The sequence below is a fragment of the Populus trichocarpa genome, chromosome 11, assembly GCF_000002775.5.
Source record: "Populus trichocarpa isolate Nisqually-1 chromosome 11, P.trichocarpa_v4.1, whole genome shotgun sequence".
Classification (NCBI taxonomy): domain Eukaryota; kingdom Viridiplantae; phylum Streptophyta; class Magnoliopsida; order Malpighiales; family Salicaceae; genus Populus; species Populus trichocarpa.
Window position 1 is genome coordinate 7,091,687 of NC_037295.2, and position 24,348 is coordinate 7,116,034.

Genomic DNA, 24,348 nt, shown 5'->3' on the forward strand with positions numbered 1-24,348 from the left:
TCATGCATACGGTCAAATCCTAAAAGTTTTCCAAACATATTTTCATAAAAAAACAAAAAAATACATCTTTCTCATGTTTTAAAATGTAAAATGGATATTATAACCAGCTTATGATTTTCTCTTAGAGTTTAGCCAAAGTAACAAAAATCCTTCACTAATCATTTTGTTAATTTTATATTTAAAGTGTTAGGATTTAACTGTAGACTTTAATATTTGGAGGTATAAAATTATACTTTAAAATATATACCCTTAAGCATTAAAGATGCAAAGTGCAAAATAAATACGATGCTAAAATTTAGATTTTAGAATGATTAGGATTTAACTCGATAAGATTGAGACTTCCTTACGAAGAGAAATCTACTTTGAACCTTGAACAAGACCAACAAATAGAAACACAAAATAGAAAAACAATCAATTATTACAATTATAAGTTTATATACAAATATTCCTAATTTAATAAATTTATAAGTTTACTAAAAGTAATCCAAAAGTATATTAAAAGGAAGAAAACAGTTTGAATACATAATAAAGATGATAAAACTAAAGTCTACCTAGTTATAAAAAAAGAATACAGCTACACCACCACTGTTGTGTTGGAATGGACCTTTTATATATATATATATAAAAGGTTAGCTATCAATTCAAATATGCAAACAAATTGAGTAATATGCAACTAATATTAAAACACAATTGTTTTTATTTTCTTTTTGGCCTCTTCTTGACTATGCTGTCTATTTCCTTAACTCTTCATTTGTAATTCTTCGCCAACAAGCCCTTACTCTTACATATAATTATAAATACTTCACAATAATAACTTTATATCATGTGGAATATTGAACTATCAAAGTTGTGGCCTCATAATGCTGTTAGCTTAGTTCTGTCTGATGTCTTTGATTTCCCTTCCTAGAACCATCTAAAAGACATTTGATATGTAGATCCCCGCTCGAATGACCACCTGATAAACACCTGATCCATAACCCCAGTCAGATGGTCAGCTTATCAATTAATTTTATATTTTTTTGATATATATTTCTCTTTTTTTAGATGCAAGCACAATAACAAGAAATTTAAAAGTAATATTGTTTAAATAAAAGTAAGTTGGAAGCATCTACTTGCTCCTTCTGATAATCTAGTTCCTTATGTCGAGGATAACTACTAGTGCCTCTTTTAATAAAAAAGAAGAAGATGCAAACATCAGTTTATAGATTTTGAAATTCATGAATTCACATTCAAGTTATCATTCAATTCATATCAAGACATTTCATTATACCTTAATTTATACACCTTTCAAATAGTCCATTTCTTATTCTCATTTTCTTTATTGTTACCTATTTTTGGGTTCTCACACAAAAAATAAGAAAATACAAATATATATATATTAAAAAAATATTTAGAAGAAATCCAAAAAATAATAGAAACAAGAAAAGGATGCTGGAATGCCCATAAAATATCTAAAAATTGGTTAAGGAGGTTCAAAAATACAAGAATTAAAATTTGACAGTATATTTTTAATTGGTGAGAGCCTTATTGACAAAGAAAATTCAATTTGAGAAAGAAAAATATAAAATCAGATATTTATGGACTCAATTAAATTTTATCTAAGGTTTAATTGAATTTATGGAGGGTTTTATTGCAAGAAAAATTGATTTTTAAGTTAATTTAGGCTATTATTGAAAGAAATTAAAGTTCAGGGGTACTCCAATTATAATTTTGAAGAGTTGATTTTGTCAAATTAGGGGCTTAATTACATAATTATTGAAGTTTGATGGCCAATTAGGGACTTGATTGAAACAATTCGAGACCAAGGACCAAACCGGAAACGACGTTAAAATCAAGGGATCTAATTACAATTTATCTGGGGGCTTGATTATAAATTGTAAAAACATCCAAGGACCAAATCATAAATATTCATTTTGAATTAGAAAACGGCGCCGTTTCCTTGACAACTGTTCATCGCCTTCTTCATCCGCGACGGTTTCTGCAGTAAGGCAATGCAGGCGTTAGCAGTGGAGCCGCTTCAATCAGGGAGCACGTCTCACGGCTGTTATTCCTCGCCACCATGATGCACGCCGGCCGTTACCATCTTTCTGCAATAAAGACATGCATCTATAGCCAGATGAGAGACAGACATGAGAGGAGGGGTTGAGACGAACGAAAAACGGAGGGGGAAGAGGGAGAATAAAAAAGAAACAGAGAGAAGCATTGGCTAGCCAACGCACGTGCATCAGCTGCACCAGAAAGAAAAACAGAGGGGAGGGAACGACCGCAGAGAAACGAAAGGGAAGAAAAACAGGGGAGGACAGAGGAGGAAAAGGGAAGGAGAAAGAAAGAAAAAGAACTAAAGAGAGAGTAGAAAGCACAAAAAAAAAAACAGAGACCAGAAGGAAAAGACAGACGCAAACCAGCCGAACAGAGAAAAAAACAGGGGAAGCACACAAAGGGATGAAGAAAAAATGAAGACTGGGAACTAACAAAAAAAAAAAAAACAGAGAAAAACTAGAAGAAAAAAGACCCAGCGTTGATCGTTTTCATCGTCCCCAGAACCAGTCACCAGTGATCCTGCGCAGCAGTTTCATCGCCATCGTCTTCGTCTGTCTCAGTTACCAGGTAAGCTTCATACATTTCTCTTCACGTTGCATTTTTTCTGTCATTACATGCATTTGTTCTTTCATTGTTATGATTTACTCTTCAAGTGAATTATAATTCATTTTAACAGTAGTTTGAGCATGCACGCTCACATATAAAATTTCAAAAAATAGGTATTAGCGTGCATTTTGATTTTAATAACTTGTTTATTAAAGTTACGAGAACAAGGCTAATATTTTAAAAATTCTATAATAAAAATTCATTTTGTTTTTTTTTAATATTAAGGATTATGCACTTATACGTAAAGCGTAGTCTCGATATTAAAAAGATAGTTTTTTTATTAACTTTAGAAAGGTTAGGTTTTTACCTAATAAGATAAAAACATGCTTACCGAGGAGGACTTTTCTTAAATCATAGACGGACAAACAACTAGAAAACACGACAAGACTTTATATTTTATCAAACAATAAAACAATGCAGTTTACCTTAGATAGGGTGTATTTGGGGTGCTAATACCTTTTTATTATGTAATCAGTCCCCGTACCTAATCTCTGAGACCAGTTAGGGTTTCTAGTGACCAAAATATCAGGTGGCGACTCTATTTTTTTTTTTTTACTAATAGAAGACAAGAATTTTTTATCTCTCTATATTTGCCAAATAAATAAAAAATAATATATATAAGAGTAGATATTTTCACCAGACGCGGCATTATGTGGAAGGGACAATCTTATATATTAATTTCCTTGTTTTACAATAATACACAATACCATATTAGATTTCTTTACATCAAAGTTTACCGTCAGCTTGACTCATAACTATTACACAACAACAACTTTTACTAGCATCATTTTTCTTTTAGTTAAAGTATTATTTATTTTATTTGACTCATTCCCAGTCTTATAACTTAGTCAAATCTTTAATTTTATTTAATATGCTAATATTTTCCACATTGCATTGCATATACAACTTTTCATAATTCACAACTTAATTACCACTTAATTTCCATAACTACCTTGAAATTTCTAAACACACTAAGTCAACACAATATATTATAATGAGTATTCATGCACTCAATAATTTTTATCAATATCAATTTTAATTCTTTTAATTTTGTTTTTACAATAATTAAAAATTAAATTATACAAAATTGTCGTACCATTAATATGCGAACAACATCCGATACTATGAACACGTAATAATATACAATATGAAAAGTATAAAAAATTTAAGGGCAATGAAAATATAACTTTTAAGGTATAAATTGTACATCATCATTGTTCACTTACATCCAAGCTGTGTAAAATCTCAAAAATCAAATAAAGAAAAATTATAACACAACATAAACAAGGGATGATTACATTAACAGTGCACCAATTTTACTCCTTATCAATCAAATGCATGAATTTTATTTTATTTTTGTTTAAATACACCAACTCAATTAAGAATTCTAATCAAGCACTTAATTTCATCCAAACTCTGTTAGTTACTCCTTTCAGTTTTCATCAGTAAATAAATTTTTTTTTTTCATTTTAGAACACCATTTTTCAAAAATCTCATACAAAAACAAGCTGATTCCTTCTTTAAATTTAAATTTTATTCAAAATATCCATCCCCATAAATTGGGAGTAATAACCACTGGCCAGGAAAGGTGCCTTGGGCTCTGAATTCTCACAACCACGGAGATAGCTTTCAGAGACCGTTTACATATATAGAATTATAAATCCATAAGCATACCAAGATGGATGGTAAGCAACAAAACGTTGTGTACGCGTCTAAATCTTGATCCTCTGTATCATCATTATATGATTACAAATGAAGCTCCAAGCATGTCTTTGGCTTTATTCAAATTAAAGACGAGGTTTCACTGAGGTTTAAACTTATGGACTCGGGATTCATGGGGTAGAGATCATGGGCAGATGTAGAGGAATTTCCAATCCATGATTTATCAGATGGAGGAAAGAGGCCTTGCGTGCTGTTTAAACTCTGGTCTGTGACCTGCTGATAGTTGCCTTTGACACGTTTGGACTGTAAATCATTATCATAAATGCTAGGATCTGAGGTCACCTCCGGGATGCTGGTCTGTCCTTCAAGCATGTTCAACACTTCTGACATTGCAGGCCTTAGAGATGGAGATGCATTGGTGCATAAGAGAGCCGCTTTGATCATCCTCTCAGCCTCTTCCTTGTTGAATTCAGACTGCAGCTTTGGGTCCACTATCTCCATTAAATTTCCCTTTTTTTGCAGTACATGGGCCTGTGACGACAATTTCAAAGACAAATAAGAAGGAAGCTAAGATATTTGACCAAATGTACCATGTTTTGCATTGAGAACTGATGCCTCACGCGTCATTAATTCAGGATAGCAACAGAAACAGACTGACGATGATTTACCCAGTCAAGAAGACAAACATTTTCGTTCTCTGGCCTGTAACTTGAGTTGCTCTTTCCACTGACAATTTCTAAGGCGACAACCCCAAAACTATAAACGTCTGCTTTATCTGTTAGATAGCCCCACAGTGCATATTCTGGAGCCATATATCCTCTGAAATTTTTTTTTTTTTTTAAAAAAAAGCGGAATTAGTGCCCTTCAGAGACTTGAGGAGTATTACTATCAATAAACTTCAGGAATTAAATTAGTCTCAATACAACTTACATAGTTCCAGCAACTCGAGTGCTAATATGAGTGTTCTCCTCTTCATTGAGCTTAGCTAGTCCGAAGTCTGATATCTTGGCATTTAGATCTTTGTCCAGTAATACATTTGTAACTTTGATGTCCCTGTGAACAATCCTGATTGCTGATCCTTCATGGAGAAATGCTAAACCTCTGGCTATGCCAACACATATCTTATATCTTGTTGGCCAATCCAGCATCAGAGCACTTGTTTCAGAACCTGCTCCTAATAGGATTGTTGATAAGATCATTTCATGTTTGCTAGTTGATGCAGTGTTATAAAAAATATTTTTTACTGGAAATTTATCAACAAATGCTACTATGGTTACCAAAAAGTGCACGAGAGAGGGAGTTGTTTTCCATGTACTCGTACACCAGAAGCAACTGGTCTCCTTCAATACAGCATCCATAAAGCCTTACAAGATTGGGATGCTGTAAACAAGATATCATGCCTATTTCGTTCACAAATTCACGGTTTCCTTGCCTGGATTTAGGAGATAGCTGCTTAACAGCAATAATAGTACCGTCTGTTAATTCACCCTGCATAGGAAGTCAATCACGCATCTAAATACTATAGTGTTTTTGGGGCGGATTCACCCATGCATGATTCCAATACTAAAATTGTGATAATATGAAAATTCATTAGATGAAAAACCTTGTATACGGATCCAAAACCACCCTCTCCAATCTTGTTTTCTGAATTGAAATTGTCTGTGGCCGCTTTTAGCTGCCTCAAGGTGAAGGAACCAGTTTTCAAATCTAGCCCTTTAAGCTCTGCACGTAGCAGTTGGTATGGGAGGATGACAGTCAGGAGACATATCGTGAAATACTAGAAATCCTTGAAAATCATATATCCATGCACTACGCGCATTATTTAGAAAATTAAGAGAAGACCCAGTGTGCGGAAATGTCTGATTTTACGATACCTCGTTCTCTTGTGTATTTGTCTCCGTAGCAGAGCTTCCAATAAATGACACCCATCACCAAGAAAATAAGAAATACTGCTGAAGTGACAACTCCGATCACAATAGGTTTCTTACTTGTTTCCTCAGGTTCTGATATTAAATAAAATTGCAAACGCAAAGAAGGCTAAACATCCCATCAAATGGATAATAAACATTAGCGCTGTAAAGACACCCGACCACTATAGCACAGTTCAATTCTCACCTTCACAATAAGTTCTGTAACCTGAAAACCACAGATCACGGAAAGATTCTTAGATGGGATAATGAAGTGAGTGGAATAAGCTTACAGTTACAGTGACAACAAAAATCAGGCTAATCACTTATGCAGATTGGTTTATGAGACACATCAAATGTGTTTAATCTCATCAGTTAGGGGAGGAAAAAAAACCCAGAAAGCTCATAAAATTGAAATAGAAATGAATTCAATGGTGTCCTTCTACTGTATAAATTAAACTCCTTGAAGTCTGTAAGTTTCAAATGAGAGGCAGAAAAAGAACATGTAACATACCTGAACATACGGATATAGCAGAAATTATAGGACCATAATTTCCTCTTTTTGGAATGCTAGTAGTGCCTTTTCCTGCCCAGTATAATCGGATCTCCAGGGTACGGTCTGTCACGGTGGTGTTGAACGCTCTTGTGAAATTTTTGTTAGATCCTTTGGCTTCCTCTGTAAAGTTAAAATCCTTTTGCACTTGTATTCCCTGGAACAAAGTTTCCTCCTCAAAAGGGTTCCTTTGAAAAAAAAAAAAAAAGACATCCACAATCTCTCCGCGAGGAAAAGGTAATTAATTACCTGAATGTAAATATCAAAAACGCGCCTTGCAACTTTGTTGTACAGTTTTTCATCTGTGAATTGTATCTCAGCAAAGTGGAGTCTGACAGTGTAATTCCCATTTTCTAGACAATATCCATAATAAGTGATAGACAGGGGAGTTTTACGTGCTGTTGCATACAATCCAAAGTCAACCAGAGAAATATTAGAATTTGATTGAAGCGTATATTTGTTATCATTGAAGTTGTTATCACCCATGAAATCTCCTGTGCTGCTGAATCCCCAGTTTGATCCTAATCTATAATAACTCCTTGCAGCAGCATTACTTTCACTATCTTGATCACCTTCATACAAGATCCTCCCATTCTTTACATCTTGTCCACCACAGTTTATATGGAATGAACGATAATCTGCAGCGCATAAAACTAGTATACCATTAGACATGTTTCAATTTTACTTTTTGTCATACTTATAGAAGCATATCAATGGGGAATGAGTTTACTTTCCTACAAAGCTTAAAAACTATGATTAGTCACTGGTCAACACTTCATCAAGTGGCTTGCCACTGTCAGATGAGTTCAACTCAATGAATGACCTTCTGTCAACTTTTGGTTTCTGATGGTGAAACCAGTGGTGAAGTTCTACTTCAGACCACGTTTTGATGTATAAATTTTCCAACAAAGTGACCATGAATTGACCTCATTAGTTTTTCTAGATAGAATCTAATTAAAAAGCTAACAATCATCAATGTCATTCAAACATTGAAGTACACAAATAAATATGGTAAATCGATAAACTTTAATGGCACACTCGGATTTTATGAAGTGCGCAAGTTCTTATTATGAAAAAAATAAAATAAAAAACCATACATTTTGGGCACCGAGATATCTCTGAGCATGGAAGAAGATCGCTTCTGTATATCATGGAAATTATAGTATGTTAGAATAATAAATGGTTTTGTAGATTGAATTCTAAGAATCAAAACATGCTTAAAAAAACTGTATCACTCAAGGAAAATATTCAAGATGTGTTTGCTCCTTGAAAAAATGATAAGCATTATACTCTGAGCATAAATTAATTCTGGATATATATCTATTCTGCTTAGGTACGTAGGATTTAAAGATGTAGTATAGCTTATTATTTAGTTACAATATCAAAATATGTTTTGTCTGAATTCCACGTTCATCTGAAATAATTGTATCTGTCTCCGCAACTCTGTACTCATGATAGCATATGTTATCGCAAATAGGTACAAGATCTTGCTAGTACTCCATAGAGGAGTTCTTTTGACCCTGTGGGATTTTTTGAAATCACATACAGCAGAATCTCTATTGCTAAATTTCATCTCCAGAAATATAAATACGAAAAACATTGCAGTCCACAGAGTATAAAAGAAGAGCCTTACAATTTATTATTGCTGGACGAGCTTCGAAACCAGTTTATATTATTCCTGGTTTATAAACTCAAATCATTCAGTTTCAAAATCACCAAGAATATCCCATTTCAAATATTTATGAACATCCTTACTCGTTACTGCTGTTGCATCTTGGTGCCCGTGAAAAGTTATTGTACGAAACATCGCTGGAAAAGATCAAGAAAACCATAAATCTAAATACAAACTTCCACAAGGTTAACAAATAAAGAGTATATAAACTTCACGATGCAAGCGCTAGAAATGCACGAACTTTCATATAATGGTTTTTCTTTAATTGATGGTGATGGCTTCGATGACTAAGATTTAATTGTTTTAAAGGGAAATGGTTTATTAACTTTATTTAGAATTGATACGCAAGAATTGGTGGATTATTTAATAGGTATCAATCATAGTTTATCAGTTTTATTATTAAATTAAAAAATTTAAAAAAATTATCTTTTTATATAATTGATGAAAATTAAATTGTATTAATTTAGATTTAATAGGTTGGAGCAACATGTATACCCTAGAGGAATCAGGTTTAAAATATCCCCATGACTACGACCGTATATATAAGAGCAGGCTATATATAGTGTCTCTATCATAGGCATCATATGATCCAGCTCAAGCCAGCTATTAGTAGTTAGTCAGGAGTTGGTTTAAGAACAAATTATTGTTGTGATGGCTAATTTAAGAACCCAAATAGATTTGTTCAAAGACTATGGATACAACACATGTTGATAAAATAAGCTTGAGGTTACAATTCATTACTTTAAAAGTCAAAGAAAAAGAAATAATTTGCTAATTAATGTTTCTTATACAAAACATAACATGAAGGGATTGAAACTAATATTTAGAATTGTTTCTTATACAATTAAAGTGAAGAAAGAAAAAGAGAGAGCCTTGATTGAAAATCTATGAGATCAAGGCAAGAATTATTTTAGCTTGATGACAAATTTCTTCCAATATGAGGTAAATGATGCAAGAATTAGAACTATAGTATCTCTCATATAATTAGTGTTTTTCTTTTAATGGTTTATTAGGTAATATTTATGATGGTAGTTTGGAAGGGGAAATATTTATTTTACTTGGAATGTTTCTAGTGTTTATAGAGTTGCTACTATTGTAAATTTTTTTTTTTTTGATATTTTAGATAATTTTATAAAAAAGTTTGTTTTCTTTTTTAGCTATTCAACCTAGACAGTCAATCATTAACTATGTTAGTTATCTATTGTTTTTTTTTCTCCCTCTATCACTTCAACATAGACATTGCCATTCCACATAATTACCAATGTTTGAAAATATCAAAATATCCATAGCAAGACAAACAACCCACGGAAATAAATTAGAGAGTAAATGATTTTCTCATATAAATGCTACTAGGGATTGATAAAAAGACCTATATGCATAAGTATTTGTTTATTAGCAACTTAGATTGTCAACATCCACAGAGAAATATTCATATTGCTTGATGAGAAAATCAAAATAGGTTACAGAAGGTGGGATTGAACTCACAATCAATTCATTCACAAAGTTCATAGGTGAGTATAGACTACCAGAAAATTAAAAAATATAAAAGGAAACACTGACAAAAAAAGTTTGTCAGTATATTGCAATGATATTTAACAACAAAATTTTTCATCTTTGTATCCATTGGTAAACACTGACGAAAAAATTCCCTTAGTATATACCAAGCGAATTACAATGGAAAAATAAGATATGAAAAAAAAAAAGCTAAACAATATGATGACGTGTAACTTTTACCGACCATATTACCAGTGGAATTAACCCAATGTTAAAATATGTCTATGAATATGTCCACAAACAAATTTCTTTGGTATATATTGAGGGAGGGAATGCCAGAGGATATTACAAAGGGATTCAAAAAGGCAAATCATATGGTGACATGATATTTTTATTGAAAGAATGACCAACGAAGTTGCTAACAAAATAATTATGTTGGTAATGTCATCGATGATATTTAATTTATGACTTGGCGAACGACTTTCCTCCCCCTCTCTCATTTCTCTTTCTTCTTTATGCATTTTTTTTGTCACAAATAGCCACCCCCTCCCCCCAATTTGAACACAATTCAAACTCTCACAACAAATCCAACCACCACAACACTTAGTTTGTCAGTGTATGTGTTCTAATTCAAATTTTATTGTGGATTATCCACTTCAAGTAAGCAAATTTACCATTTTTTATTTGAACTCAATTTTAAAATGTTGATTTTTTATATATTTTTTACAGTTTATGTATTTTGTTTGGGTGTGTACTTGTTTTATAGTTTTTTCTCATACAAATATGTTAAATAGATTTATGATTTATACATGTTAGGGCTTGTTTTAGATTTCATAAAATTATATTTGTTTGTAACTCGATAAAACTTATATCGGATTTTTGACATAGGTGTTTTGTGATGAAATAAATAATGGCTTATTTGACGAGTTTATTTTATATTTTATCAATTTTATTGTCTACTTGAAATTTTTGGTAAATGTGTAAAAATTTGAATTAATGTAGATAATTGATTATGAATTAAGTTCTATTAAAATAGATTGAATAAGTTTGCGATAAATGAATATTTTTGCAAAGTATTTAATTAACATAGTTTATTAATAACTTTTGTCATCATTATTTTATATAGGTTTGATATAAGTAATGGATGGTCATTCATGTATGTATAAAGATTTACCCCAATAGCTGTGGAGGATGAATTATTATAATGGGGTTCAGAGTTTTATTAATTATGCCCAATTTAATCCAAGAAATATTAATAGAGGGGATATTAGAAGTCTATGCAAGAGGTGCAACAATAAAAAGTTTCCCGATCCAAATATTGTAACGATGCATCTTCTACAAAAAGGGTTCATGTAGAAATACTTATGTCGGTATGTACACTAAAAATCATTTGTTCTTCACGATATAGTGGTACAAAGGACGGTTGGATCAACTTCTAGTTCTAGCAATTTGTATGGAGTTGTAGGTAACAATAATAATCCTTATATGAATATGGTTATGGATACAATTAGAATGAATCAAGGTCATGCCGCTCAATGTTCAATCATAGATGAAGAATCTAGTGTAAACACAACCAAATGTTTTGATTTTTTTAAAGATTCTGACGAACTATTATAGGATAGTTGCACAAATCACATTAAATTATCGGCTGTTACACAGGTGTTCAACATCAAGTCAGATCATGGATTAAGTGAGGTTGTTTATGACAAAATTGTCGAATGAGTAAGAAGCATTTTACCTTAAGGAAACAGGTTAAAAGAGAATTTTTATGTTGCTAAGTCCATGATGAAACCCTTTAGTCTAGGATACTAGAAAATTGACTTGTGTATAAACTTCTGCATTTTGTACTACCTTGAAAATACAGAGTTGACCAAGTGCAGAACATGTCAGCATTCTCGTTATAAGCTATGACTAGCAGAGGTTATTCATGTCACCAAAGACAGTAATATATATATCATGACACCAATCATATGATGTGATAGATAAAGTGATGGTGTACCCTTCTGATGGTGAAACCTGGAAACACTTCAACAATGTTCTTCCTCAATTTTTAGTAGAGATAAGGAACGTGTTTTGGGTTATGTACATATGAATTCAATCCATTTAGGTCATTTGTTGGTCTTTATTCTAATTGGTCGGTGATACTCATGGTTACAAGTTTCCACTGGAGATGTATGTGAGGCCAAAGTTTATATTTTTATCTAAAGTCATACAAGGTCCTAATAGTTCAGGTTAGAATATAGATGTTTGTCTTTGACCATTAATTGATAAGTTGAAGTAGTTGTGATCATTCGGGGCTGATTTATGATGTATCGAGGAAACAATTTTTTTTTATGAAGGCAGCTTTGATGTAGATTATTAATGATTTTCCAAATTATAAAATAGTTTCTGGATGGAGCATGCATGAAAAACTAGCATGTTCATTCTATATGAAAAATAACAAGGCATTTATGTAAATAAACGATGATAAAATGTCTTTTTTTTAATGCCATTAGCGGTTCTTGCTAACAGATCACAAGTTCAGAAAGAACAGAAAAGACTTCTTGTTGGCAGAGTTTAAAGGGATGTTGTATCGTCACTTCTTTCAGGTGAATAATTGTATAACATGGTGTTAAAGTACAGTGACAATAAGTTTGATTTTCAATTTAGTAAGTAGAAGTTTTCTGGTTTTGGTTTGACCTATAATTGGGTAAAGTGAAATATTTTCTAGGAGCTTTCTTATTGAAGATCAATCTTCTTTGTCATAACCTTGATGTCATACATATAAAAAAGAACGTGTTCGAGAATATTTTCAACATGGTTATGGATGTAAAGGGGAAGACTAAGGACAACATCAAGATTAAAAGGGATATAGATTTGTTTTGTTATCATAAATATATGAAGTTGATTCATGTTGGGTCACAGGTCGCAAAGCCTAAAACCAACTTTGTCTTAGACAAGAATGTATAGTTACTTGTCTACCAATGACTTAAAAGTCTATGTGTTTCCGGATGAACATGCCTCAAGCATACCAAGCTTGGTGAATTTAGAGGGTTGTAATGTATGGAATGAAAAGCCATGACTGACATTTGTTTATACAAACACTCATTCCATTAGCTTACTAGATTTATTGCCAAACGGGATATGAAATGCACTCATGAAGACCAGTTACTTTTTTAGAGATATATGCTCCAACAAGTTGGAGACACAATACATGGAGCGGCTTGAAATGAATATCGTCTATACAATATGCAAACTTAGGATGACATTCCCTCTATCGTTTTTCAACTCTATAGAGCATCTATCCTTACATTTATCGTTTGAGGCAAAAATCGAAGGCCTAGTCCAATATAGATGGATGTATCTATTCGAGATGTTAGGTTTACATATACATCATAATTAAAATTGTATCATCTTTCTTTGTATATTTCAAAACATTCATTTAATATCATGCAGATACTTGTTTAACCTTAAGAGAAAAGTAGAAAACAATGTATATGTTGATACTTCGCTATGCGATGCCTATATTCTTGAAGATGTATTAATATTTATCTTATATTATTTTAAGCCTTAATTGAGAACACTAATCAATCTCATTCCAAGGAATGACAATGATAGAGAAGTGTCTTCGAATGAGAACTTGTTAATATTCTTCCATTATAGACGACACATACCAAAAAATATTGAGTGAAGATATTAGTCAGAAATAGAATTTAGAGAAGCACATAATTATGAGCTATTTAACTGCGATGAACTGAAACATTTTATTCAATAAGTATACTACTTATCATGTTTTTATTTTCAAACGATCTATCTCTTATAATATCATAAACTAATACATAATTGAATTCCTCATAGGCAACAACATCAATATTTACTGTCGTAAAACTCATAGCTCTGACTAAATCCTAAATCTTTTGATTACAAGATGAGCAATTTTCCATAAGATTTAGAACAAATGTAAGCACTATTTAATTATTCTTGTCAATCAGGATAATTAATTTGATTACACATTTCTCATTAAATATTCATGGTTGTACTTCATTTACCAAGTTTATCAATTGGGAGGGGATGCTAGTGTTACTTTGTCTTTACTAAGTCCAGATCCTAAAAGATAGGTGAAGTGCTACAACATGAATTCTGTTAATGGACATGTGTTTGATACTAAAGAATATGGGTAGGGTAGAAACACATATAACAATAGGGTTTGTGATAAGAGATCAACTTTTAATGAGTTTGAAGTTGACTACTATAGGAAGTTAAAAGATATTATTGAATTGCAATATCATAGCGAGCATAATAAAGTATTTTATTCAAATATTATTGGTATGACACCACTAATAGAGGAATCAGAGTAGATTCTCATCATGTTTGGTCAAAATTAATTCAAAGGCTAGACTCCGTAATGTCGATGATGTCTTTGTTTTTGCCAAGTAATGCCAGTACGTTTATTACACATATACTCATTCTTATGAGTATATTTTTATTGATGTTGATGTTGAGAGTTAGTTGATCTATATCGAGTTGCTTTGTCTAATTACTTAATAAAAAAATTCATATTTTTGCATCGCCGAGAATATTTTTATTGATGTTGATGTTGAGGAATTGAATGATGTTTTGAGCTCTAGCGAACATACACAAGTTGATGAAGATGATAGTGACGAAATCAACATACAAGATTGCGATGGAGATAAGGATGGGTCAATTGACGAAGAATATGAGAAATTTTGATTAATTTACACAACATGAATGTGTAATGCCATGAAATAAAATATAATATTTATGGATGAAATTTACTTCAATGTAATGACAATGTTGTTAATTTATTATTGAATGAAAATACAATATTTATTTTATTATTGTGATGTAAACTGGTATTATTATGTTATGTGTGCAACTGTGAATTTAACTATTTGGAGGATGTATAGATAAGAAATATAATACAATTTAGCATCGGATACTGTTTTAAACCAATGAAAAATACCGATAGACTATACATTACATACAAGTATACCAACACAATAGAGACCATTAGAACTGTTTTCATTCTCCTTAACATTGTTCACGGTATTCATTACATATGAGTATACCTACAAAATGTGTTTATCGGTAGATTACAAAGATACTGGAAACTATGCCCCTTCACCCTAGCACTATTCACAATGTTCATTACGTACAAGTATATCGGTGATATATTTCAAAGACTATGAGAAATGTTCACTTCTTAATGCGGTGATAATTAATGATCTTTTGACTATTTATTTCCCCCCATGAAATCTTAATGCGGTGATAATTAATGATCTTTTGACTATTTATTTTTCCCTTATAAAATTACCGATGAAATGAAAAGTTATCAATAATATGTGGAGAGCTTTTTGAATATTTTCATGCAAGTTGAAAATTTTCTATTTGATTTTACAAATAAAATTACTGATGAAAATATCAAAAGTATTAATATTTAATTGCTCATTGGTAATCCCATCATTAAAGACTAAAATAAAAGACTGGAATCATGATAGATAAATAGATGAGGCTTCATGTTTTTCTTTCTTCTTTCTTTTTCTCTCACACACCTATTTCTCTCTCTTTATCTTTTCCTCTCTCTCTCCTTCTCACCTGAAATCAAGCATTATCTTCTCTTCTCATCCTAATGTATGTTGTCTTTCTTCATTTTTCTTCTTATTTTTCTTTTTTAAGGATTTATTAACAATGTCTTTTCTTCTTTTTTCTTTCTTTTTAATCAAGAGCTAAAATAAAGCATGTCATTAAGGCAAGAATTTTTCATTCCTTTTTATCCTTTTCTGAGTTTTTTGTTTTGCAATGTTTTTTGTTTTTTTTTGTCATTACTTTTTTTTTCAATTTTTTGTTCCTAATAATTTTATGAATTAATAAATCACATGAATTTTAGTTGTTATTGAAATAATTTTTGCATTATTTTGTTGAATTTTAGTTTACTTATTCAATTTTGTTGTTCAATTTCAATTCAATATGTTGGTTTAATTTGAATTGTTATTTTGAATTTATTCCATTTAGAATAATTTTTTGTAAATTTAGGATTAAAAATATTATCACTTAGAAATAATTGTGTTGAATATTAGTTGTTATTGAAATAATTTTTGGATTATTTTGTTGAATTTTAGTTTTTTATTTTCACTTTTGTTGTTCAATTTCAATTAAATGTGTGGGATTAATTTTAATTATTATTTTGAATTTTTGTAAATTTAGAATAATTTATTGTAAACTTATGATTAAAAATATTAATACGTACAAAATGAAAATTTTCCAAGAAATTGAATTATGCTAAATTGTTAGAAGAAATTAAATAAACTCAACTGGTTTGAGGCATATATTATGTGAATTTATAGGTTTAAAAATTTTGAGTAGTCTCCCGTATAGGAAAGATGCTGCTAATTTTTTTTAAAATAGGAATCGTTGCTAGTTTTTCTAGAAGCGATGCTGATAACCATGAGTTTTTAAGTGTCAACCAATAACATACACCTAAGGCACAAACATCGACTCATACACAGGCTTATTGAGTGCGATGCTGTAATGTTGAGGGGGGTCCCTTCACAGTGGGATTTATTTACCCGCAAGTACGAGGTTTAGTAGAAGGATGACCTTTTAATGTAAGTTTGTTTTGCTTTCACAATGAGATGTTTAATAATTTTTGAAAAAATAATATCATTTAATAAATGTAATTTTAGGTTTATAAATATAGAGATTGTGAGAACAATAACATCGGCCTTTAAATCATTGATGGGAATCTCATTGTTTCAATGAAGACAGGTTTTCAAACATCTTGAATGGAAACCTCATATTGATGCATGATTTTCAAGGTTTTCAAATTTAGATGAAGTTTTTTGTTCAAACACATGTGTAGAGTGATGACCTCTAAAAAGGTTGTAATAGTGATAGCCAAGCTCAATACTAGTGGTATATTGGTTTTTAATTAATTTTTTCTTAAGTTATTATGTCTTTGAATTTGATCATTTTCTTTTCAAGGATATATATATAATAACCAATTGAATGAGAGATATGGGGACGAGCTTTTGACCCATCCAGATATCGATCTAGATTTGTGGTTGGAGGGAGGATCGTTCGATGGACCTAATAGAAATTAAGTGTATGGACTCTTTAAAACTTCAACCAAGAACTTGTGGACGACCCATAGTGCTTTAGTCGCTAGATGCTCGTAATCAATTCCAAGCAGCCAAACTCTGGAGTTCGCAGCAATGTTAGACCAACGAGAATAGGATCGGATGACCCATTTTAATGATAAATATGAACGACTCACTACTGGTTATGAAGAACTTCATCGATTGGTAATGGAGATAAGATCACAGATGACTGGTTCATGTGCACCCCCTAATTAGCTTAACGGTTCCGACAACAACCTGCCGCTTCCTCCTACAGCGTCACCTCTATTTTAGATTTATTATATTCTAACATACTAATTTATTTTATTTTAATTATTTTTCTACTTATGATCAATATATTTTTTAAAAATATATTTTTAAAATATTACTGACGGTACAACTCTATCGGTATATTTCAGAAAGTTGAACAAGAATTACTGAAATGCTACTATTATATTTTTCTACTTATGTTCAATATATTTGTTTAAAAAATATATTGTTAAAATATTACCAACAAGGTCATCGACAAAACAACTCCATCATTATATTCCAGAGAGTTGAAAAGAGTTACTACAAATACCACTATTATTGATGGGGTTACCAACAAAACTAACAATCGATATATTTCAGAAAGTTGGAAAAGAATTATTACAAATGTTATTGTTATTGTTAACGCATTGACAAAATTATAGATGGTATTCTGTCGGTGATATCTTATATTTACCGATGAATATACTAACAAAATAAAGCAGGTAATTTTTTTTGGCATGCTTTGTCCATATGTAAATCCATCGGTATATTTATTACCGACGGGCTTACTAGCAGTCCATAAATTACCAACGAGAGTTTTTTTGAAGGATCGTTTCCATCTGTGTGTCTATTGATAACATATGTACCGACAGACTACTAGTATAAAAACCGACATACATTTTTATTGGTAAAATTATTAAATCTGATAGTGTTCTATTAAAAAAAATATATTTATAAGTTGTGGTTCTGAGTCTATCTACTCATTAACCTCCTGTGAGCATGAAATATTAGCATAAAATGAAGTATTACTAGGTAATGTGTTAGCGGTTGTAATTTAAAGTGTTTTTAGTTTGCAAATACATTAAAATAATATTTTTTTATTTTTTTTAAAAAGTTTTTTACATTATCACATCAAAACTATCAAGAAATATATATAAAATTTTTTAAAAAAACATTTTTAAATTTGTTTAAAAAAACAGTATCAACCGCGTTTCAAACACTGAAGGCAGTGGAAACACATAGGTCAAAGATAATAGGAAAGTGGGAAACTGGGAATGAACTTGTGAATGAATGCAGTGCTGTCAGTGCAGAGAAGACGATAAAAGGAAGCGATTTTTTTTTTAAATCAAAATTAATGAGTTGCAGCTTGAACTCTCAGGTTATATATATTATTGTGTTTCAGCGCAGAGAGGTCAAATCTCATATTTGTATATTCAGTTTAAGTGGCTACTTAATCTATGTATTCTTCTTTTTCTTTGGTTTTTTAACTGGTTGTCTTCAGTTTTCTTTTATAAGAAATTGGAAATGTCAATCAAGAAGAAAAGTTTATCTGAGTTGAAATACTGAAAAAGAGAACTTGAAATCATATGGACTTACAGGCATTAGTCATGGATCATCAAGGAAAAATGGCAAAGCATATCAATATTCAAATAAGTACTGAATCCAATGATGGGTGTAATTTAGGAACCTACAGATTTTGGCTGTTTTGGAGGAATGAATCTGACACTGTTCCAGTCAGCTTGTTGCCACTCAAAAACCTGGTAAGAACCACACTCAAACTTTCAGCATAATTTATTGCGCCATCCTTGATAAGATTTCAATAACCAAATTTCAAATTATCAGACTTTAACATTGCTCACGTAAACTGTCGTCGTATTGTAGTAGGAGGAATCTCCCCAACCAAGTTGTTAAAAGTTAAGTCGCTGAAAGAAATTACAGCAAACGAAATTTTAGGCTTCAGTCTCTGAAGAAGATTTTACATCTTTGTAAATATAATGGCTATAAACAGGTGAAAATATAAATAAATATGTATATGTCTCTTAATTAAAGGTTATTAAATTCTTTGAAGTAATCCTCTATTTATTTTCTTCCTTGGAGAGTTGCAGTTGCTTGAAATCACTACCTTCTCATAGGAGCTCATCGGTTGTGAAAATAAGTCAATGTTATGTTAGAAGCTAGTTGTGATTCTTCTACTCACTCTAGTAGGACTTTACTTATTATATACCCAGGATTATATATTAATGGAGGACCTTTAACTTATCCTAACGACCTGATGATTCAGGCTGTACATGGAGATCATAATGAAAAATGTGGCAGAATTGAAATGTATCAAAAGAAATTCTATGTTGCTTAGCAGCGGATGTAAGTTCACACTTACAGTGTTGTTTCCACTTTCCATGCGTTTTCTGGGATTGTTCCATTTAAATTGATGTTCCTCAGAACCCTTGCAACAAGTTACAGGTTGGTTAAACAGTTCTGAACAGAACATATCCTCAACTTTACTGTGAAAAGTTATGAAGCAGTTCACATACAAGAATTGCCTTTCAATCGGCGAGTTAGGTAACTGAAACTCTGGTCCAGGCATATCAGCAATCCTCCTGCAGAACGGGTAAGAGACCTTGAATATAAGTTAAATGTTCAATTTCCTTCATTTATCTCTCTCTCTCTTCCCCTCTCTATTTCACACACACAAAGAGAATTCTTCAATAATTAATACAGCAGGAGGTATGCAGCACAAGAAAGTTGTTTTACTCACAAATCAGACAACTTGTCCAAATGAAAAATTTCAAGAGGTATGGGTCCTTGCAATCCAGTCGCGTACAATTCACTTCATTAGTCACGAAAAGAACAAAAAATCTCAATAAAGTGTATCATTTTGCATTAGAATGAATTAAGATCTTGTGAAGATAAACATCTCACAGATTTTGAAGTTGACTCCAGCTCCCAATGAACTCGGGTACGGTGCCATTAAGATTATTATCACTTACGCGACTGCACATTGAATATGTTAAATCATCGAGAGAGAAAAAATGTGTTTTAAGGAAAATAAGTGAGGGCTTACAAATCCTCCAAGTCTTTTATCTGCGCAAGTGCCTCTGGCAAGGTCCCCACTAACTTATTGCCGGAGAGTATCCTGCAATTGTTCATTCACGGCATCAAAGCAAAGATTTCAACTAATGAAAACGAAATCTCTAGCAAGTCTTCAAAATGAAGAATTTAGTTAAATGTCTTACAGAGTTTTTAAGTTGACAAGCTTGCCAAGCTCAGGCGGGACAACACCAGAAAACTGATTTGATTCAAGGCTCCTATATTTTATAATTGCATTTGATAGAGTGAAATAACCATTAGAGAACAAAGTAAACTAGCATTGCTTGCAATATTTGAATAACTCAAACTAGAGGTAGAGCACTATAACAGATTCAAGCCATACAAGTAGGTGAGGGCAGTAAAACTTCCCAAGTGTCCAGGAATATTTCCTGACAAGCGATTTGCAGTAAGCGAGCTGTATAAGAGGTTAGTTGTGTTAAGCTCACTCTTAGATAGAAAATAAGATAAACCCAGATGAGGGGTGAATTTATTAATGAGCTTACATGGAAGACAGATTTTTCATCGAAGCCCATTCCACCGGAATTGTGCCGTATAGATAGTTGCGAGCAAAATCTCTGTCATAGACAATGTTGTTGTATAAAAATTGCTCCAAAAATTAATATAAACGCTTGAAATTTTAATATAAACTGTGACAGACAATGGCAAACTCATAATCACATAACATCTGATGAGTATTAATTATCATCGAGGCATCTCTCAAGATTCATAATCATTTAAAGGATTCAGAATTGAGGCCTCGAAGCAGAAGCATGAGCCAAATATATATGTCCTTAATTAAGGGTTCTTACATTTTTTTGACATAAGTAAGGTTGGCCAATTCCGGAGGAAGCCTGCCTGGAAGACTGTAATCTTTGAGCTGGCTTTATTGCAAGCAGGAGAGAGAGACATCATTGGTCACAGTTTAGGAAAGCTAAGATATATATATATATATATATATATATATATATATAACAAAGAAAAACATAAAAATGTAAAGTAATTAAGAGGCTTACAATGAAGTAATGTGACAGTAATTATCATCAGTGATGCTGCAGTTACATTCGATGGTGTTGTTCCCTTCTAAGTTTGGTGGAGCAGAAGTCAGTACTGTCTCAACGACTCCACTCTGTTGACAACGATCGACAAACTTCAAGGATAGTTGGCCATCCTCGTCTACTGCCTTACCGATTTGTCTTAACGCTTCAACTGGTGGGGTTTTTTTTTAAAGAAAAAAAAATAATTCATGAGGAATGTGCACTATTCAAAACATTCTCAAATAGATTATTATTAATAATAATAGTAAATAGATTACGATTATACACACACTCCCTCGACCATTTGAATCAAGTTAATTTATCGTCCTAGTCAAACCTTAAGATTATATTCTTTTTAGTTTTTTTTTTAATAAAATCATTTGCAATTAAAAAAAAAATTAAAACGATATTAATTTAAATAAAATTTAAAAATAAAATATTATTTGTTAACTCAATAGCATTAACTAGATTTAACTATATTAACTTTTAAATCAATTTAAAAAAAAATACAATCTAAATTAAACTCTAAATTGATTGGGAAGTTTAAATATTATATTGTTGGATTGGTGGATTATTACTATAAGAATTTGTGATGTATAAATATTATTTTATTGTTATTTATACCTGTAGATGTATCTTAATTGGTATGATCAAACGAAAGAAAGAAATCATGAATTTAAATTCTACAGTGAGTATGTCATTTCTTAAAAAAGAATTAGATATAAATGAATCTAATTATATAAAACAAAACACTCATGGAAGCTATTTTGTGTTATATACGGCCAAAGATATATTTTACTGTTTTTCAAGCAATTACAAAGTTTTGGTTATTGTTGTTTAATTGTGCGAGTCTCTTGAAGTTTAATGCAAGAAATACAATTAGTAAACTATATTCATATTATTTTATATAATAATAATTAATAAGAACTAAAGAAAAACGAGGGTACTTCACTAACCCCTCCTCACAAATCAATTTTAATTGGAATAATGATTTTTTATATATAATTTTATTTTTATTTTTCAATATTAGATTTATTAAAAATTAAGTTTTATAAATTTTTAAATTTTTTTTCTATAAGGTTATTTTGTTTTCATGACCTAAACCATGAGTTTTGTAGATTAATTTGATTAACTTGATTTGTTTTGTTATTTTTTTAATTAAATATTATTTTTCCAGTTACTCCATCAATATTGAGTTAATTGAAATTAGATTTCATAATTTGTTTTATTTTTTATAAAGTTATTCTAACCTTTTGACACAAGTTTGAAAGGTTAACTCGAGTTGACTTAAGTTATTTTTTTTTTAATTTTATCCTCCAATTAACATTGAATTTACTAGGTATTGAAATTCATAATTATTTTTCTATTTGCTTTTTATAGGGCTATTATGGCCTTATGACATGTGTCTTGGATTTTACTTTTCTTTTTTTAATTGAATTTATTTTTAATTGCATCCTTCAATATTGAGAATTAATCTTTATAATTTTTATAAATTTACTTTTCATTAAATTATCTTGTCTCATAACCCAAGTTTGATAGGTTAATCTAGGTTGACTGAAGTTGTTTTATTGTTATTAAATTTTATTTTTAATTTCATCCTTTAACATTTGACTGATTAAGAATTGAGTTTTATTTTTCTTTTATTTGTTTTTTATAAAGTTATCACGGTTTCATGACTTAGGATAGAGATATGACAGGTTAATTCAAGTCAATTTAATATGTTTTTTTTATATTTACAAAAAAAATATCATCTTAAATTTTTTAAATTAAACTATATTTTTATTAAACCGAATTATATTGAGTTAATTCCGATATTATTAATTTCTTGACATTCAAAATTTTTATATTCGACATCGCAGTATAACAAGACACGATAATCCGGTAATAAACTATTAAGTTAAGGTGCATATATATATATATATGATTTACCATTTCCTTCCTCGATTCCACTTAAAAGTTTATTCAAAGTCACATATTAAAATATCCTTCTTCGATTCCAAAACACAAGATAATTTATATTGATATTTATATCCATATAATATATAAGATTTAATATATAGTTGCGATAAAAAGATATTTAGCCTTTAAAGGTTACAAGTGAGAAGCAAATCTGTTGATGTTCATGGACAAAAAAAGAAAAAACGAAAACTTTATGAGAAGGTACAATGGTCCTGACACTTGGTTTTGATCAGATGAGTTGGAAAGTTTCAAAGACTTGCTGTATACTTATAAGACCTCACTGATCTGATCTGAATATATATTACTGTTAAAACAAAGTAAGACAGAAGGTTGCTCTTACCTTCTCCTGGATGCAGCTGATCAGAAGCAAGCAAAGTAATAGAGCTCGAGAAACTGATCAATATCACCATGACTTGGCAAAGCTGAAACATCATTAACATCTTGTGCTGCAAAATTTGCTGCAAAAGCTGGAATAAGTTTTTGTATTTGTCGTCAGGAGACAGGCAGGGAAGGAGAGGTTGATTTGATTTATAGTTGCCAAATCTTAAAACGTCACATCCATGGGCGTACGTACTTGTATCCTCTGTCATTTCTCTGGGGCGATATTTGAATTCAATTTTAACTTTTTACGAACATGATAAGAGATTTATTTCTTTTTAAAGAGTTATTGGTTTTTCCATAGCATGTAAATAGTTTTTTAAATTTTTCAATATAATTTATTTAAAATTATATTGATATTTTATGTTAAAGAGTTTATGTTCAAAATTAAAATTAAATTCCAATAAAATTTTTACTCCAAAAATAAATTTTTAGTCTAAAATGTATCTATATTATAAATAAAATTCTAACAACCGATTATAAATTATCTGAAAAAATTAAAAATGACTCTATGATTTGTAGATAAATATTTATTTGGTGAATCATTATCTTTGATGGATTTTTTTTTATTTTAAACTTTTTTAAGTAAAATATTATTAAATTTATTTAACTAACTAGTAAATATAATATCTTAAAATATTTTGTTTTCGATGTAAATCAAGAAGATTATAATACACGTATGAATCTTCACCTCGTATTTTCTTGGGTTCTCCTAGTTAGTTGCAGGTTGCAAGATGTTGAAATTTAAAAGATAAGGAGGCAGGCACGTATCGAGGCATTTGAGCCACAAATTTATTGACTGCAAGCTATG

The 24,348-nt window shown here is 30.9% G+C and overlaps 1 protein-coding gene across 2 annotated transcripts; it reads right to left on the bottom strand.

The window, feature by feature from the left end:
* Positions 1 to 4,155: 4,155 nt before the first annotated feature.
* On the bottom strand, positions 4,156 to 23,642 carry LOC112325524 (probable LRR receptor-like serine/threonine-protein kinase At1g29720). 2 transcript variants are annotated; one of them, XM_052445428.1, is made up of 25 exons: positions 23,500 to 23,642; positions 21,180 to 21,372; positions 20,976 to 21,047; positions 20,670 to 20,741; positions 20,510 to 20,581; positions 20,313 to 20,384; positions 20,141 to 20,212; positions 19,999 to 20,070; positions 19,835 to 19,906; positions 19,611 to 19,676; positions 19,457 to 19,522; positions 18,939 to 19,001; positions 18,771 to 18,836; positions 8,524 to 8,577; positions 8,402 to 8,446; positions 7,866 to 7,909; positions 7,018 to 7,406; positions 6,730 to 6,925; positions 6,424 to 6,444; positions 6,183 to 6,311; positions 5,912 to 6,030; positions 5,586 to 5,796; positions 5,239 to 5,476; positions 4,977 to 5,127; positions 4,156 to 4,839 (listed from the first exon to the last, which is right to left on the bottom strand). In XM_052445428.1, exons 1-25 carry the CDS (start codon positions 23,597 to 23,599, stop codon positions 4,429 to 4,431), a joined length of 3,066 nt encoding a protein of 1,021 aa, XP_052301388.1. In that variant the 5' UTR covers positions 23,600 to 23,642; the 3' UTR covers positions 4,156 to 4,428. The 2 variants fall into 2 exon arrangements, with proteins under 2 accessions (XP_052301388.1, XP_052301387.1); XM_052445427.1 differs by having other exon boundaries at positions 5,239 to 5,482.
* Between the last annotated feature and the right edge of the window lie 706 nt (positions 23,643 to 24,348).